This window comes from Parus major, chromosome 2, assembly GCF_001522545.3.
Source record: "Parus major isolate Abel chromosome 2, Parus_major1.1, whole genome shotgun sequence".
NCBI lineage: Eukaryota > Metazoa > Chordata > Aves > Passeriformes > Paridae > Parus > Parus major.
Genome location: NC_031769.1, coordinates 78184607 through 78203807, shown reverse-complemented (window position 1 = coordinate 78203807; position 19201 = coordinate 78184607). Strand labels below are relative to the sequence as shown.

The 19201-nt window shown below is 35.2% G+C and overlaps 1 protein-coding gene across 1 annotated transcript in view; it reads right to left on the bottom strand.

Annotated features, from left to right (window-relative positions):
• Positions 1–3555: 3555 nt before the first annotated feature.
• DNAH5 (dynein axonemal heavy chain 5) overlaps positions 3556–19201 on the bottom strand; it is a 120059-nt gene continuing 104413 nt past the window's right edge. The window contains exons 71-79 of the mRNA XM_033519319.1: positions 17521–17766; positions 16005–16224; positions 15181–15386; positions 13559–13762; positions 12749–12964; positions 11737–11949; positions 10191–10343; positions 8223–8454; positions 3556–6805 (exon numbers count right to left, since the gene is read on the bottom strand). Of these exons, the coding sequence (XP_033375210.1) occupies positions 6654–6805; positions 8223–8454; positions 10191–10343; positions 11737–11949; positions 12749–12964; positions 13559–13762; positions 15181–15386; positions 16005–16224; positions 17521–17766 (1842 nt within the window). The 3' untranslated portion in view covers positions 3556–6653. The remainder of the gene's footprint in view (positions 6806–8222; positions 8455–10190; positions 10344–11736; positions 11950–12748; positions 12965–13558; positions 13763–15180; positions 15387–16004; positions 16225–17520; positions 17767–19201) is intronic.

The window sequence follows — 19201 nt, the reverse complement described above, 5'->3', positions numbered from 1 at the left end:
TCCAATGCACTGAATACAAGAAAAAGGGAAAATACCTGATGTGACTTCATTCGCTGACAATATCCAAATTCCAGATAGCTCCAACTCTTGAACACAAACCATCAAATACTGCTGCTTTCAGTACAGTCATAGGCAATGTGAAACTACCGCGCAATCAAGCTGTTAGGACAATTTGGAATGGGAACAGAATGCTCAAAGTTCTATTACAACAATTGGAACCACAGTGTATTCCTGGAATTTTCCTATCTAGTGTGAGAAAAACACAAGTACATTATACATGTCTAATTGCCCACACCTGCATAACATATTGCAAGCCTCAGTAACAGGGTTGTAGTTCAATACCCAGGTGGCATTACAAACACATTTTATATCAAATTTCATTTTATATCAAAGGAAGACATTTTAAAAATTACCAGTTTTCATTACAATACAGCCAACCAACGACACATTTACCAGACTGAAGAGGCAGGCACACCACCTCTTAATAGACACTTTATAGATATAAAAAATATGTATTTTTTAATTCATTGATATAATGCTTCTGGTAAAAACACAGCAGTAGAAAACTAGGAATCGGAAAACCAGTTGTCCCATTGTACTTTAAATACCTACTCCTATAATATATGCGTTGTTAAGAACCAGACATATGCCAACTCTTGTAAAAGAAATCTGCAACAATATACAGTGATACTGGATAGACTCCAATCAAAGGTTACTAGTAAAATAAAGAGACTGGAGTGTCTCTTCCACAAAGTACTGCCTGAGAGAGTAGGGTCATTCTGCCTGAAGAAGGCTCAAGGAGAAACTTATTAATATATGTAAATACATGAAGGGATGGTATAAAGAGCATAGAGACAAGCTCTTTTCAGTGATACCCAGTGATAGGACAAGAAGCAAAAAGCACAAACTAAAACATAGGCAGTACTGCATGAAGATTAGGGAACACTTGTTTTCACTGTGAGGGTGACTGAGCACTGGCAGAGGTTGTCCAGAGCAGCTGTTGAGTTTCCACCCCTTTGAGAAATTAAAAATCTACTTGGACACAATCCTAGGCAGCCAGCTCCAGGAGACCCTACTTGAGCAGGGAATTGGACAAAATGACCTCCAGAGCTCCCTGCCAACCTCAACAATTCTGTGATACCACAATATCCCTTACAACTAGGAAACTGACAGGGCATTTTCCTCAAAACTATTTCAGTAAGTAGACTATTCAATAAAATGTTGACATGATTCTGATCCATCCCAGCTTTCACACATGGTCCTCCCCTTCTCTTTTGCCCCAGGTTTTTGCTTCTTTTCAAAGTCAAGGATTCATTTCATACAGTGCAAAAGAGTGTCCTATTCATGAAGTAGTATGCTGAGATCTCTGGCTGTATAAAACTTCATTCACCAAACACATGGGTTGGATATTTGCAGAGCCTGGTCTCCCATCTGACCAATTTAGTAAAATGAAGACCAGAAACTACTGCCCATCCAGTAAATACAGCTATCTCCAATAGCGTTATAATTGCCTTTTTAATTTTTAAAAGGATAAAGCAAGAAGAGATTCACTGAAATCTGCCTAAAAACAAAGCCCAACTCAGTATTAAATTTCACACTTAGTTAGGCTCAAACAGAAATTTTATTGTGTTGTTGTGACACAGTCTAACACTGATGCCAATTGATCAAATTTTTGCAAACCAAAGATCACCAATCAGCATGACTCTTCATAAGGATTTCACTTCCATTATGATCTGACATACCTCCTCCCATGGTGAAATTTCTTCTGTTTTGCACAGATCATGCATTTCTTAATTGGTTTTTCCTTTTATCCAAGTAACAAATTTCTTGTTTGTCAAACATAACTTACCTGAGACAACTTACTTTGAAAGAATAAAGAACAGCTTTATTTGAGAAGTAAGGATTATTATGCAGAAGTTGGAGACCAAAATGCAAAAAGGAAATCATACTAAAAGCATTTTTGAGCTTTATTACACCACAGTGCAGTGTCAAGAAGAAATGCAAAGCAACTTATTTCATGTATAAAATGAAATAAACATTTTGCCTTTTGAGTTATTTGAGCTTTGGCTGCAATGATTATAATTTTGTCTCATCTGCATATTTTACACAAAGTATTTTATATGAAACAATACTGATCTATGCAAGTAATAAAATCATAGAATGGCTTGGGTTGGAAGGGTCCTTTAAAGGTCATTTAGTCCAACCTCCCTGCAATCTTACACTAGATGAGGTTGCCCAGAGCCCCATCTAATCTGGCCTTGAATATTTACAGGGATGAAGCATTTACCACTTACCTGAGCAACCTGCTTTAGAATTTCACTATTTTTATTATTAAAAATTTCTTCCTTTTATCTAGTCTAAGTCTACTCTCTCCTAGTTTAAAATCATTACCCCTTGTCTTACCACAACATGCCCTACTAAGGTTTTCCCCCATCTTTCTTACAAGCCCATTTTAAGTGCTGGAAGTTAACATAAAGGAATTGGTTTTGTGAAAATGATGGCCTGTAGAAGGGACTTTTCTTGAGCACATCTTACTTCACAAAGCATTTCTAGGTATTCTTTGTGCACACGCTCTTGTCACAATCTCCTACGGTGCTTATGAGCTTCATCAGTTAACATTTCCTTTCTAAGCATATATTAATCAGATTAGAAAAGACACTGAAAGGTAAGATGAATCACTTACAGTGCTCTTCCCAAACTAAGCAACTATTATTTTGCTGGAATTCCAGTTCACTCAGAGCAAGAGAGAGAACTAATTCAGCTTTAAGAGAGGAAAACATAATGGGATATTCAATATAGTAAGTTAAATAGGTCAGTTAACAAGAGATTCCAGGTTACATTTTTCTGCAAAAATTACACCTTTTATACTCAAGAAACGGAAGGTGGTGGGAGAGACACTTTGCAGGAGGAGCTATATATATTGGCTGCCATTATTGTGGCATTTTAACAGAGAAACTGCAGTAACTTTGTTATTTGCAGGCAACTCATGTAAAAACAGTGTCTTAACAAGTTACTCTGCCTTCTGTTCAATCATGTTAACCTCTTTTCACAGACGGTTCACAGAGCTTCCTAACTTCTTTTTCTGTGTGTAGATCTTCTTGTTCTAAGATAACACCTTTAGAAAAAAAATAATGTTTTTACATCAGCAAACATCTGTTGTTTTTCTTACCAAAATAGGATAGCTCATACCCTCTGACAGCAAAAACTAAAATAACTCCTTCAGTTCTCCCAGTGATTGCAATGCAAATAATAACTCTACTTAAAATTTAAAGGCCAGTATCATTTTAAATAACAGCTCTAACTAAAAAATATTTTAATGATGCCTTTCTTCCCTCTTTTTCTTCTGCCCACTTTTCCAGTGTTGGTTCAATAGCTCTTTGTTTTAGATATTTGTTTAAAAGACCGAATGTGCAACTAAATACCAAAAAAATATAATTTTATGTGTAGACTTCAAGGGCAAAGTGAGATTGGTAACATATACTTGCTTTTTAGCTTTAAAAAGCTCAGATTTTAATTACATTTTCCTGTACTAATATACAGACTCATAATACATGATTACTTACACAGGATGTTTTCATTTTATTATAAGAACAAAAGCTATAGAGTAGTACAGTCCTTGGAAAAGCTGCATAGTGTAAATTAAATTCCAGAAACTCCAGTAAATGTTACATCTTGGGATCCACAAGCATGTCAAGAACTCCTCTTTTATTTCATCTGTTTAATAGACCTTTAGTTTTACACAACTGATAAGCAACTTGTCTCACATACAACCACTTCTGCAGCATTGCATTTTAAGTGTTCTATGTGTTTCAAAAGCCTCCAAATATTTGTATACACCTATAACATATGTGCCATGTGAATGCGAAAGCTAAAAATTAAAATGTAATATGAACACTAGTCAAGATTTATTTCAAGATTCATTAGGAAGCCACATAGTATATCCACCTCTGGGTAATTAAAATAGGATAACTGTCCGAGCAAGGAATGAAAAGAAGAAGCCCACATAATAAAGAAAAGCTGAATTATCTTCAATATTGATTTAATTGTGGAAATAATTTAATTAAGGATATTTCAGAATGAGAAGCAATTTTTTATTAATCAAATTTTTGTACGTATACCACTGCAATGTACTTCTAATTAAAAAAATCCTTTTCAGTGGTGACAGCCACACTTACTGCTAGTTTGGAATTGCACTATGTTTGAAACTTGAATTTTTCTTTTTCCTTATAATCTCAAAAGTGCAACAAATCACAAATGTAAGAAAAGTGACTTAGGAGCTAAGACGTATGAGTGCAGGCACACAGCTCAAAGAAAAAAGCTTTTCTGAAGAGAAACTCATATAATAGTAATATGCCCTACACAGGATGGTACATATTTGAAAGATTAGGTTGCCTAATTTAAATACTCTAAAATTTCTGAGGGATTTCAAAGCACTATGATGAAAGTTTAATATCTGCGCCTTTTTCAGAACATTAATTTACTATTAATTTCTAAGATAAAATTGTATAATGTTTGTTTTTAAAAATTCTCCAAAATACATGTATTTATCATGCCCAATATGAAAAATTCATATAGAGAACACCTTCTGTAATCCTGAACCCCTTCAGAGCCTCAATTTTATAGTGCTGCATGCTTAACAGCAGTATAATTGAAGTCTGTGAATAGTATTTCTTTACTAATCCATTCAGTACCAATAGCAGAGACAAAGAGTTCTAGACATCCAATTCTACAATACATGAGGTTTGGTTATTTTATTGATATACCTTTCCATTGAAGGATTTCATTACCCATTTCTGCTAAGAAGATGAAAAAAAACAGATCATTTTTCCCTCTGTTTTAAGGCATATGTCAGGGCACAGCAAAAGCAGGCTGCTTGAAAGGACAGTGGAGCTGGAAGCCAAGAGCCACAGCAGAGTGGGAAGGGCAAAGCTCTCTCTGATAAGGACACAGTCCCATGGCACCTGAACTAAAAAGAGAGCATCCAGAGCCAGATGACATATCAATGACTGCCAGATGAGGCTGTAATAACAGGGCAGATCTGAGGTCAGGCCAGAAAGATGGGTCAGCAAGGTAGGGCCTGAAGAGATGAGGTTAACCACAGTGCCACACAGATCAAGGCAAGGCTATAGTAAATGAGGTAGGTCTGATTCGAGCTGCACCAAGTCTTCTCCCAGTCCAGGCAGCAAAACCTCTGGGAGAGCAGGGTTATGCACTCTGGCCCCTGACATAATACTACATTTCAAGTACTCATTGAACTTTCCCCTGCCTAATTATTTCATCCCTGATGGTGGTTTTGCAGACACCTAAAGAGCCGATGCCAAACCTCCTACAAAAGGAAAGCTAAAACAACAGAAATAGCAATGATGGCCAATATCAATTGTTTCACTAACCTAACAGCCTTTGGAATAACTAGGATCACCAGTATGGTTTTCCCACAGAAAATCGCACTCTGAAAAAAATGTGCACAGTTTCCTCACTGAGAATTACTGAGAATTGGGTTTGATGTATCCACTGTATCTACAGCAATGATGGTAGAAAAAATGCCCAATTTGAAAAGTGGTATTTAAAGCACATGTGGCTTGTAAATTCTCAGTTTGAATGACTTGCACAAGGATGAAATATCTGCATCTTCTTCATAGAGGAAGGTCTTGGTGAAAGACAGGAGTGCACAGGAACTTAGAACTCCAGCAAGTATCTGGAGATCTCATGGAAGCCAGAACATGGTGCCTCAATGTTCAGTAAAGAGCACTTCAACCTTTCTAACTTTATTTATTTCCATGTCTGAATTTAAAGTATTTCCTATGAAAGATTTTCACATATTTCATTTATACCACTGTGAGTTATTTAAAAGAAAAAAAAATTAATACCAAGATGGAAAACCTCTACCTACAACCAGAATCAAAGACGGAATCAATGTTCCACCTAAGTTTTATTACTGGTTTGACTGTGGAAATGAATGTTGAAGTCTCCCTGTATTAATTTGACATAAAACTGAAAACAGTTTCTTCATTTATGGAGAACAGCATTTATGAATGACAGATGAACCAGGAATACTGATTCTCTCTGCTTCCTCTTCTGAAGAAGCCACTTTTGGGAATGATTAGTGGACCACTAAGATATGTGACCTACTGAACTCAGCAACAAAAATACACTGGCTTTTTGATGATTAATAAGTGTGCTTGGTGTGTGAGGTCCATATTCTCCAACTGGAGAATAGAGCTGCTAATGTTTCTCTTATAAGATTAATTCCTCGAGGAGGAGAAGAAACCCAGCTTTGCATTTAGCCTCCTGAAGGTAAGTCCTGATACAAAATATTTACTACCAAAAATTAATAATGTTTAAATCAATTAATCTTTATTCAAGGTAAAATTAAGCACACAGGAGGAGTGCTTATGCACATGTAAGTGATAGTAACACTAAATATTTGTAATGATTTTTCAAAGACACCAAAGTTAATGTCACTACAAGATGTAGCATTTATAAGCCTATTGTAGAGGTTTCCTGAGAACAATTTTATAAAAATACCATAATGAAGTCTATGGTTTAGAAATAATATTTTTAAGAGTGTTCCACTGTGTATCTAACTACATACTAATGTTTACATTTAAAATCAGAAAAGTACTCCTGGAAACATTCTGATTTCTTTTTAAACATTACTTGACATCACACAGAAGTGCTACTCCACGGAGTACCCAGTGCTCTGGAGGCTGACGGGTTTTAAGATCCATAGCAGCAATGTAATTCAGATCTGTTCGACTGCTCTTTTTGTAGACTGGACATGAATACAGACGTGGATCTTTTGCAGCTGAAAAGACAAAAGGGACATAAAGAGCAATTAAGCTAAGTTGAAAAAATGGGGCCATAAGAGAATGATCATAAGGCAAATGGAAAACTGAATGCAAGTTCAATAGTACACTGCTCTCTATTTGCTATTGCCAGCTGAAGAACATATATGCTTTGAAGTTTCTGTAGGTTTAAGATTTAACATGAACACCTAGGAACTGATTCAAAGCAAGTCATGTAAATGGACATTCTAGAGTAATTAGTCTTCCTATTAGTTCAATCTCCCAATGAACATCACTTCTTATCAATGTACTATGCCAAAATAAAATTTCCCTACTTTGAGCAATTTGGTTTGAAAAGCATTTAGTATTTGAGAGTATAAGTCATCAACTACTTCACTGCAGAATTAGAACAGTAGTCTACTCATGCTCAGTACCTCAGTATTCTTTTATTAGTATCTTGGCTGCTGATCATGCCTTTTATAAAATATTAGCTATACAAAATAGCATGTTAGCAAGCTTTGCTTTTAGAGGTGGAATGCTTTTCAACAGATTTTTTCCAATTCTATGTTCTGTAGTGGATTTCTCTATTCTTTTTTACATCCCTATTCAAGAGCATGTCCTATTCTATATGCAAAAACCCACCACATTAAGGCAAAGTACATATTTTCACAGCACTGTCCTTAAGCTCCGTAAGTTTCCTTTGCATTCCTACATTCCTTTTCTGCCTCAAAGACAAAACATCTCCCACACCTCACTCCACCTCTTTCCTGCTTCCATGAGCTCAAAATCAGACTTGTCAAGGGGAAAAAAAATATATAAATATATACATTATCTATATATATAGAGTACATATATAGTATAGATAACATGTGATCTATACGTGTAATATATACATGTATATGTGTGTATATATAAAATCGGTATAAATCTGAATATATGTATTATATATATCTGTATGTATATAATCTGTATATATATAAAATATATGTATATCTTATATGAATGTGTGCATATTATATGTTTATATATATATTACATTCATTTTTAGCATGAGTAAAAGGAATTATTTAGATTTAGGTTATGGAGGCTACAGAGTTTATGTGTAAGAAAGATGGCATTTTCAATCTGGGAGACATATTGTCAATTTGTACAGCTTACCTGCAAATGGGTTACAAATTTCTTAACACCATTAAGACCATGTGTAGACACCTATGTAAATATTAGGAAAAGTGCCTACTATCAATTATGAAGCATGTCTGAAAAGACATTTTCAGTGGAAGTCTGGGAAGTCTCCCCCATTGAAAGAGATTTGCTATGTATACAATGATTTGCAACAGCTTAATGAAATTCCTACAGCTGAAAAGATCTTGATGAAGTTAAATAAAAAGTTACATTGAATTAAATGGAAATAACAAAATTTACAATACTGGTACTTACTGTTATTCTCTGCATATATCCTTATAACTGGCATCAGCTCGAAGAGCACTTTGGGCTTAGATTCTGTAAGTCTCATGTTTCTTCTGTCCCAACCAGCTCCTTCCAAATACAGCCCATACACATAGACACCTTCAGAAGGAGGGCTTGTGATATCATCCTTCATCCATTTAGTGACTTCATTGCACAGCACCACACTGTCAAGAGCCCATCCTTTGTTAGCTCTTGTTATTTCCTGCCCAAACCAGACAAAAGTTATGTGGTTACATTTTCACATGAGCACAGAACCCTTTTCCCCAGCAGTTATTAGAAATAAGTTTGTATCGTCATAATATATCCTCTTCAGTACAAAAAATCCCCAATTCTTCACAATATCCATGTTCACAGAAGTCTGACTTTTCTCCGAAGAAGTGATGGCATGGCACTACAAGAAAGCTTTCAGTACTTTTTCCACTAAATTTGATTTTAATTTCTATCTATTATATAAAATATCTAAAGACCATACCAAGTAACACAACCACTGAATGCCAATGGTAGACAGCTCTTGTGAACACAAAAAATTCACATATTTGATGAGATGAGAAAACATTACCAGTATGGGGTAAGTGAAACATATTTTCTGGGGTTACCTTCATTTTCCTGCACCTCTACTTTTCAGTATTCTTGATGAGTAAGAACTCATCAAGTTAGACATTAGACAGAAATTATATCAGATATATATATAAATCAGATATAAAGCTATGTAAAGAGACTGCAAAAAAACCCTCTTAGTTATTGATTTGGACAACACACAATTCTCAGGTGCCTAGTTCTTTACTATCCCATGCAAATATAAGTTACGGCAAACCAAAGTTTTATCCTGATCTTTTGAATGGCTTCAAAAATCTTTGTTTGAAGTAATTGGAATGAATGTTTTCCCCATACTGCAGTTACTTGGGTGATCTAAAAGAACTCAAGGTTTATAGCCCAGTGATCATTCTGACTCTTCTTTCTCATTTCTATTTGTTTTACCATACAGTGAAGCCCAGAAACTTACTTTTGTATTTACTTGGGATATTAGGTTGTTACATATCCACAGTTCCTTTTTATGGAACCAGAAAATTCTGTAGTTTCCAACTGTTTTGGATCCTGCCAGTAAACCTTTTACACAAGCTTGGATGCAAAAGAGAGTCCCAGTTTAGGATTGTTCACTCATAATTCCAATGTTATATGCCTGAAATTTTAGATTACATTACCCAGACCTCAGAGTAAGAGGGGATATTTTTCCACAAATCTTCATTCTCTTCTCCAAAAGTCTGGGCTTTTTTTCCTGAGGTCACAGTGTACTTTCACCTAGGTAGACTTTTTTACATTTTACACATTCCAGATGCTTACTTTCTCCAATATGTACCCTTATGCTGACCAACACAGGCTTCCTTTTAAAGTAAAAAAGTTGCTGAGCAGCCAACACAATCACCAAGTCAACATACACACAAACACAAAAATATCATATCATACTTATATGCATTAATAAGGGAAAGTCTTTCCCACTTCCTGAAGATTTAATCAGCTACTGAACAGCAGAAGTGAAATGTAAAACTAATTCTGAATAGCTTTTATGCCCAGTCTCCATGCAGGTAAGTACAGGACACAGAACAAAAGAGAGGTGGGAAAAAGGCAAATTCATGGTCTTAATGGCCATTCTCAGAGATATCTCAATGGAAACATGAGATAAAATATTTTTCTAGTCTGCCTTAATAATGTTGTGAGATAGCCTTATTTGGGTGTTGGTCAACACAGGAAACATATTTTAACACGTTAGTGGTTGATATACTGAAAAAGAATGTGTGAAGGGAGAGCAGTTCACTCAGGAAATGCTAGACAGTCAAACATCTTTCCAAGTGTATAAACTCATCCTTCATCAGACAATACATTTTATTTTTAAAAGCATGTAAAAAAAATCAGCAGAATAAGACTTCAAGCACAATTTACCTGTCTCACTGCAGTTAAAAATCCTTGAGGATTAAAAAACCCTGTCATCCAGAAACAGTTTGGTTGACTTTCAAAAATCCATTTATAAATCTGGTGATTTCTTTCTAAAAACTCAGTAAACCAGAAGCCAAGTGTACTGGAAGGCCAAGATGCCTAGAAACAGTAAACATGTTTAAAAATAGCATACAGCTGACAAGAAGAGCTAAATCCTCCCATGGTAATAAACTATACAATATTAGCAAAGCATATTTGAAGATCATCTATCATATCTTAACTTTAATCTGATGCATAAACTTTGCATCCTACAAAAACTTGAAGCAAATTCTTTCTCTATTCAAATTCATGTGTACTATTCCATTTACATGCTTAATGTTCTCTGTAGTAATTGTCCATTTTATGATATTTTTGCAAGGTTAGACAACTGTATAAACTAAGAAGAAAAATTGCATAAATGTCTTTATAATTCCAATGTCAATATATCAAGACAACATGATTTCTGTAAAACTGTTCTGCATTTTTATTATTCTGAATAAAACCTATGGAAAACTGAACTTGGACTATGTGGAGATATAGCTGTGTTGTGAACCACCTGTTTACATCCAGGTTTTGTACCATGAAAACACTTTGTTAGTACAAACAAAACAAGCAAACAACAAAAAATCTCCCCATTTTTCTTTCCATCAATTGCCATTAACAGTTCTAATTGTCTCAGAAACGAATTTCCATGGGGAGAGACTGAGAGCTGGGATTGTTTAGCCTGGAGAAGAGAAGGCTCAAAAGAGATAATATGTTTCTATCTCATGTGGAAACCAGAAGAAGACAGAGCCTGATCCTTGTCAGCAATAGGAGAGAAGACAATAGAAACAAGGTGAAATGTCAGAAATTTTGTTTCCACTTAAGGGATTTTTTTGTTTGTTTGTCTGGTGGTTGGTTGATTGGTTGTTTTTACTGTGAAGGTGATCAAACAGTGGAATGGGTTGCACCTCTGTGATTCTGGAGACTCCTGGGAAACCTGCTTTAACTGACCCTACTTTCAGAAGTGTGATTAAACTAGACTGTCTCCATAGGTCCTTTCAAGCATCTACTATTTCGTAATTATGTAGCTATTACTCAAACTCAAAGTACACTGATTTTGACCAAGATGGACAGGCCACCTCTACTTAACCCAGAGAAGGAATATATAAAAATCATATATGTTCAGTAAATAACACCAGTCCAATGATGTGGGTGCTATTTTTAAAAATTCATCATCACATTTTAAATTTCTCTCCTCTCTCTGGCTTTTTTATCCTGACAATATGCAACAAGCTGTTAAAATGGGAAATATCTGCATAACTCACGTTCATTTCAATTTTTATACATGAAAGAAGGCTTGTTTTGACTATGTTTATTTTAGCACAAAATCTATTCCAGCAGTTGCACAGCTCTGGTTAACACTTCTGAAACATAGTTTGGAAAAAAAAATGTTTACTATAAGTCTAGCAGTTTAATCTAGTCTCTTCAGAAATATTTTTATTTCTTTCCAGAACAAGTGATGTACACCTACCTTTTTCCAGCTGGCAGGAATCCTTCCATCATACATGCAGTCTAAAGCATCCCTCAGATTTTCACTCATAACTATTGTCCCATCAATGGCAAGTTTTAGATCAGTCAGAGTGCTTCTCACTAAAGAAATAACTCTCTGCATTTGTTCAATCTCCTGTCGCAAAAATATGTGCATAGGCTGAAAAGGCCCCATGTTCTTTAGTTTTTCTTTTACCTGTTGGTAGGAAACCAAAGATCCTTCAATAGAAATTAAAAAAAAAAATGGCTTTACGTCAAGCTTAGATCCCAATATGATCTTTGAGACAAAATAATTTATTTATGAAGCTAAAGGTCAGTTTGGCACCCTTGAATTATCTGCAAGAAAGAAACACAGGATTTGTTCCAAGAGAAATGTATAATGCTGAGACTGGCTATGTTTTTAATTTAAGTCATGATTTAGTCTGTATATCATGCTTTGAGCTAATGCCACTTAAAGAGCTTGTAGGCTGTTTACCATAGATGGAGGAATTCAGCTTTAATTCCAACAAGCAGTTCCAAGGCTCCCTTAGCACAAACCAATCAAGACTAATTGTCCCTGCTACTCTGCTTCAACAAAGCAGCAATGCCTGGGAACTATCACAATACCATGCAGTCTTGTATTTTAACCAAACTCATTGATATATTTTTAATCAAAAGTATAAAATTAAAAAATAAACAGCTGCATGGACATAACTAGAAATTTTATAGTGTCAACAACCTCTGTTACAAGCTGATGATCCTACCTCCCTCATAGTGCAAACAACTTAAGTGTTAATGGTTTAATATTTCTGAAAAAGTTCTTATGAAAGCACTTCAGCACATATTTAATGATTTCATTATAAACATTAATAGTTTGGCCACACTTCTTTAAAAAAAAAGTATTTCCTGTAGGAATTAATTTAAATATTTGAGAAAAGTTGTTGGTTGTTTTGGTTTTTGTTTTTTTATCCATAAAAGGTTTGCAAATGTTTTTTGCCAGAATTTCATTAACTCACTTCAAATGGTACATAATCAGCAGGAATTTTTTCCAGCATATCATCAGCCAGTCTGGCTACAACTTCCTCTCGAGTTTCACCTCCTCCACCAGAGCTATCTTTAGGCTGAATACTGAGGATGGTGTCCAATACATCTTTGGAAACTTTACTTTGGTAGGTGATATCTGCGTTGGGGTGCAAACCAAACACCTCTGGTGTGTCATAAGCAGGAAGGCTCTACATAGTAAAATATAAAAAGAGTACAGCTGGAGATTTGGAAGCAGTCCATTGAAAAAAAACACAAAAAAAAAATCCCTAAAACATAAAATAAAAAAACCCATAAAACTCCACACACAACAAAACCAAATAAAAAAAAAATAAAAAATAAGTAAGAAGCTAGATTTCTTCAAATAGTCTTAAGCCAAATAACTTGCTGTGGTCTATTTGTCATGCCACAGCCCAAATCACACCAAACAAATTGTGTTTTAACAACTATGTGCTGTATTAATAATAGACTTTTACTCTCATATATCTAGACAGTTTATTTCAAAGTGGTTGTACCCAATGTCTGGACTCCACTCTTTGCCCCCTTTTATAACTCTGTGTCTTTACATACATCACACAAGCAAACCGTATAAAAAAGAATAAAAAATATTGCTGTAATGGAGATGATAACATTGATAACAGTAATTGTCACTAATAGATATTCAAATTGCTAGAAATCAATTTAATCTGTGAATGAAAGGAAAAATGCACATCTTCAGAAAAAAACAAAACTTAAAGGGAATAAGGAACTTATAAGAAACAAGTGATTAGCTTTCATTTACTAACCTGTATATACTGAAGATATTGATCTACTATAGTACATTTGGGTATGCTGTATCCTTTGTAGAAGCTAAATTCCGGACTGAATGTATTTTCACTGAACCAAACCTTTACAAAGGTGTTCATGAGCCTTTTGTCAAAGTCATCTGTCACACGACCACCATACTGGATCTCACCTATCATGTAACAAACAGTACTCCAGGAGATCCCCTAAAACCAAGCAGAAAGCACTGATTTTAGCTAATCCTCTTCTTATTTACTTAGGTCTGCCTTAGTAAAAACAGCTGATGTAGCATGTCTGTCCCATGTGGAAGAAAGTTAATTTCCTATTACTCTTTTTTTTTATCGTAGTCTTGCATTCCCAGAACACCTGCAAAGATTTCTCAAGATATAATTCATTGACAAATTCAAGAGCATCTTGATGATAGCATGAAAGGTTACGGATGTATTTGAATCCTCCTTTCACTTAAAATGCCAACTGCAAATTGCTCTGCAACAGACCTTTCTGTATGACAAGTGACCATATGAAAGTGAAAAACAGAAGAAATTCTTGTATAAACACTTAAAACCAATTTTGATTTCTTCATGCTGCAATGATAGGTTGGGGGGGCCAAATCTTATTATTTTTACTTGAAGTAGATTTAAATAAAAGAGTATTTTAAATCTTCCTTTTTAACTAATTGACCTAATTAGAATTAAAATGAGGGTCTGTACTACTAGGTTTATATTTCTGAGATGGCTGGGAAGGTTTGTTGTTTGTTTTTTTGAGGTAGAGATTAATACAGAAATTAAACATGCACTGTATTAGAAGTCTAAGTCTGCTGCTATAGTGTCCTGGGGTGACTTTATGATACTGGTATCCCCAATCGTCTGGTTTATGTTACATATTTAAGTTCTGCACCTTTAAGACTGGCTTTGAGAGCAAGAGAAGGGGAAGAAGAAGAGCGCAGTTTGTGTTAAGGAAAAACATCACTCCCACACATCCCACTCCGGGACTGTGGTGTCTGCAGCACGGACAGACAGCGGGACAGAGCTTCTCTCTGGCTTTTAGTTAGTTTTAGCTAGCTGAAGCAGAAGAGTTCCCTAGACCTTTGTTTTTTTCCAATTTTCTTAGATCTGTGCAAACCTGCTCTGGACTGAACACCCAGACAAACCCCGGGAGCTCAGGCCTTTGGCCCACCGGGGCCTGGGCCTCGGCACTTTGCAGCGCCGCGGAGGGACTGATAAGAACCTGAGCGAGCCAAGCTACACCACATGAAAAGGACTTTTTCTTCCTAGATTTGCCATCCCATTGAACAGCAAGAAGTTTTATTATTTAATATTACTCAATTTCTGTTAAATAAACAGCTTTTTCCACTTCTCCCCAAAGAATTTTTTTTTCCTTTTCCCGGACCAGTTGGTAGGGAGGGGCATTTCCATGGAGAAATCCCCATTTAGAGTTTTCCTTCCTAATTTACCCTAAACTAAAACATATAGAGACAGGTATACTTGAAATATTGAATGCTTGTGGAAAAAACAGTAAGTTAAAATCACTCTTGTAGTTCAATTATTAGGAAGCATTTACATACATTCCACTGCTGGAAAGATCCATCATCTTAATTCACCTTTCTCACAAAATCCTTAATTACCTTCTTGGTATCCATGCGATTCAAGTGGTTTTGAACGAACTGCACAGTAGCATTGAAATCAGCTTGATTAAACTCATAGGGTATATTCCAACCCAGAGACCCAAACTTGCGCCTTTCTTGAACAGTGGAGTGCAGGAAGGCTACAGCATACAGCAGTGGTTTCCATTGCACCATTTTACTGGCATCTAATAAATCCTGGCTGACACCTATTGATTGCAAATGGACTTTATAAGAATCACAGTAATCGTCTTTTCCAAAACTACTTCAAATCAGTGCTAAAATATCACTCTAGAGATATTCACTTGGCTGTCTGCCTCTCCCAAGGGTAAATTATTGTCCCACAAAGTGTTCTGTACCGGAGACAGTTTATAGCATGTTATTAAGTTGCTCCAATTAAAAGAGTAAACTTCAGGAGAAAAAACCCACCATTCACTAATAGCTGTACAAAATTTAAAAGTTGCTTTCTGCACAGAATATTTGTCCTTTATTTTATGCAGTGAAAACAGCACTTGATAGCCGACCATGTCATCTTTCTGCCAAAAGACAAAATATTAAAAATTCTAATACTTTGACCTGAGATACTAGAAGCCAACATGTGAGAAAATAAAAGGCATTTCCTGTTTTGCTATCCAATTAGTTCTAGCAACAGAACATCAGCAAATCTTCTCTTCTTTTTAATTTTCAAAACAAAAAGTAAAATGTGTCCTGACGTCGTTGAGATCCTTTCCTCATACTAGCTTACACCTACTACCAGTTTAACACAACCACACAATACCATCACAGTCCAAAATCTAATTTTAAATCATTACCATGCTAGCACTCACCACTGTATGTTCTCTTTAGTCCAGCTCTGAGTCCTTGTGGTGGTTCATTGGTAAACTTAATTGACATTTGAAGAAGGGTGATTGGGAACTGCTTGTGAATGTCAGTTGTCATCCACAGTCGAAAGCTTTCATGAACAGTCTCTGTCTCTATTACAGTGTCCATTAACTCATCCAGAAAGTCAAGTCCAAGGTGGCAATTTTGCAGAAGTGCCCAACCTCCCTAGTTTAAAACAATAGAATATAAAAAGTTATCAATATTGTTCACAAACTGAAATCACTCCTTGAGGGGAGCTAAGCTGTGAGCTGTTTCTTTGGAAGATGGTGTTAGCTTATTTGGTTTTTTTTCACCTGAACAAGTGGTCCCTACTTGTCTCATCTGGTCTTTTCAAATAGTTTCTGCCTTTTCCATTTCAATAAATTTAAAACATACCTTGTCATGACTACAGTGATGATATAAATTGATAAATTTTTACTTACATTAGGGATCGCAGGAGTAGCTCCATAGAGCAACCTGTTAAATTTTGTTTTTCACAAGGGCTCCAGGCTTGGAAAATAACCAAGTAAACAAACATAATTAATCTATTGCTATCAATCAATAGATGTCAAGCTTTCTTATATGAATTACTGTATTTCATTATAGGCATCTCATATACCTCTTTGCTAAGAGGACTTGTGAGACAGGGAGGGAAAGTAACTGCATTTCCCTTAACTAAACAAAAGGTGCTCCTCTCCCCTATTTTTGAATGGATTTCTTCTCATTTGATCTCCTAATTAGTTCCTTATGAGAAGTTATTAAACTCTTGTTGAAGAGAAAAATGCAAAAGTCAGAGTAAAACAGGTTATAAACAGAAGCTCATAACACAGGAAAGTAAGATCAGTATTTTCACATCAGCAGGCATAGCAGTAGTATCACCTGATTGGCAAAGCACGCCAAATTGGAACATCTCACCTTTCTCACACAGATAGTTTGGTTCTTTAATTCCTCTTCCTGTAAAATGCCTATGCCACCAAATTGTCCTCCCAAGTCCAAATTCAGACTACAGAAATACAAAATAACTTGCTATGCTACCTTGTTTTTTTCAAGTTTATGTAACTGTCAATAGCATATTTGGAATTCATTTTCTTCATTTAACAAAGTACATCCATATTACTAAAAATAAAAAACTGAAAAAATAATCTGAAATGCTTACAGAAGAATATTTACTGGTGATATAACAAAAAAACCCAAAAAATTGATTCAGCTATGTTCATCAGTCTGCAATTAGCTATAAAAATTCCATTTTATATGAAAAGCTCTCCATTTTCAATGAAAAACATCTGCAGAGTATCAAGAAGCTTGTTATGGCAAATTGAAGGACCGTGAAAAGACAGTTCTCTTGCTTAGGACACTTATATAAATAAATATAGGGGTTTACATCAGCATTAATTACCCACCAAACAACATTCTTGCATGGCAGGATTTTTATTTCTAAGTATTTAACACAGAGAGAAAAATGTTCAGATTTTTGTTGCTTACATGAGCCATTGTCTGCTGTAGAAGTTGACGAGCATGGATTCCTTGCCCCTGGCCCATGGAAACACAACATGTTTCTGTCTTCAGTCTTTTTCCCAAAGCAATAATTGAGTCCGTAGGATCAGAGCCCATGGAAAGAAAGCATATGAGGGGAGTACGTGGATCTGACTCTTCCCATGTTTTCTCCAAGTCCAAGATGACTCCCTCTGCGTATTTCTCCCCCATAGTGTCAGAGATATATTTTCTTGCCTATATTAAAAAGGGTAAACTTAACTTGTGACCTAACCACTTAGTACTGTTTTCTTCCCAGTGTAAATACTACCAATAAGTAGAAGAAGATCAAAGCCTGCTAAAAATTTATATCAAAAATATAAACATGCAAGTTTATTTTTACATGTCAACCCATCATACTATCTCTGAAGGTGTTATTTCTTATAGCCTTATATGACCAGTTAAAATCTTTAAATTATTATTATATTACATTTATCTGTATGTAGTTATATAAAATAACTACAATTAGAGTATAATAAAAATAATAACTTCTATAATACTTGAGAAAATTTTGAATTATTTAAGGCTATCTCCATTACCTCTAGCCTCAAAATCTAGAAAAATAGGAGAAAAGGATTAAAGATGGGCTTCAAAGTTCTTAGACCTTTCTCACTTTACAGTTAAACAAGCAATGAATTAACAGTAGTAATGATTAAAATAACTGTCACTAATTAGACAATCCAGAGGAACAGGTGAAAACCATCTCTTATTCCTTCTTTATTTATCTTTAAAAATTCTAGATTGTTGTCCTTTTTCACAAAGAAATAGAAAAGGCTCTTTCAAACAGCCTGAGATGATATTTCTCATCCTCTTTCCCACCACACAGCTTTCATCTTACAGAAATCTTCCCCTTAATATCTCTGGGTTACCTCTCAGAGACAAAAGACATTCAGCATTAAAAAAATTAAACATTTGATAAACTATCAGTTTTCATAAAACCATCAAAAGATGAAAGTTTACCTTGCCCCATTAACAGTAGGGAGGAACTAATCTTGCATGATCTGTTTCAGACACATAGCAGACACCACAGAGATATTCTTTATACAGTACTGCTTAACCTATTGACTACAGTTACTCCAATAATTGCTGAGATTTCTCTCTGAATCCAATCACAATGTCTAAAGACATGCATCAATAAAATTAATGCCACATTTCAAGTGGTGCATTCCAATTTAAGTAAATTGTCATTAATTGTTCTGAATTGTAAGTAATTTTATAATTTTTTGTTCTTTTTTACTGGAGAAGAACATAAAAGTAAAAAATAGGCTCCTAGAAGATGATTTTTCTTTAAAAAAGGTCTGTTTAATAAGCTTCACTTTTGTACTTTTTAAAAAAATGGCTTTAAATTGAGAGCTTTGAGCAGACTTTAACAAATATTTTTTTCTAAAGTGGGTCTAATTCTTCCATGCAAGAAATAGTTTCTCAATTAAATCTTTTTCAGTTTTCTCTCAGACAGTCGAGTCCATTAAAATATTTTACTTCAGCCTAACATGGGGACACTTCTAAAATTCCAGTGAGTAAGCCAGGAAAGCCAAAAGTATCTTCTGAACTAATAAAGCAGATCTGGGTAAACACTTATGATTCCAGCAGAAATCACCACAGTGATATCTACCACAGTGGATAATATTTGTTC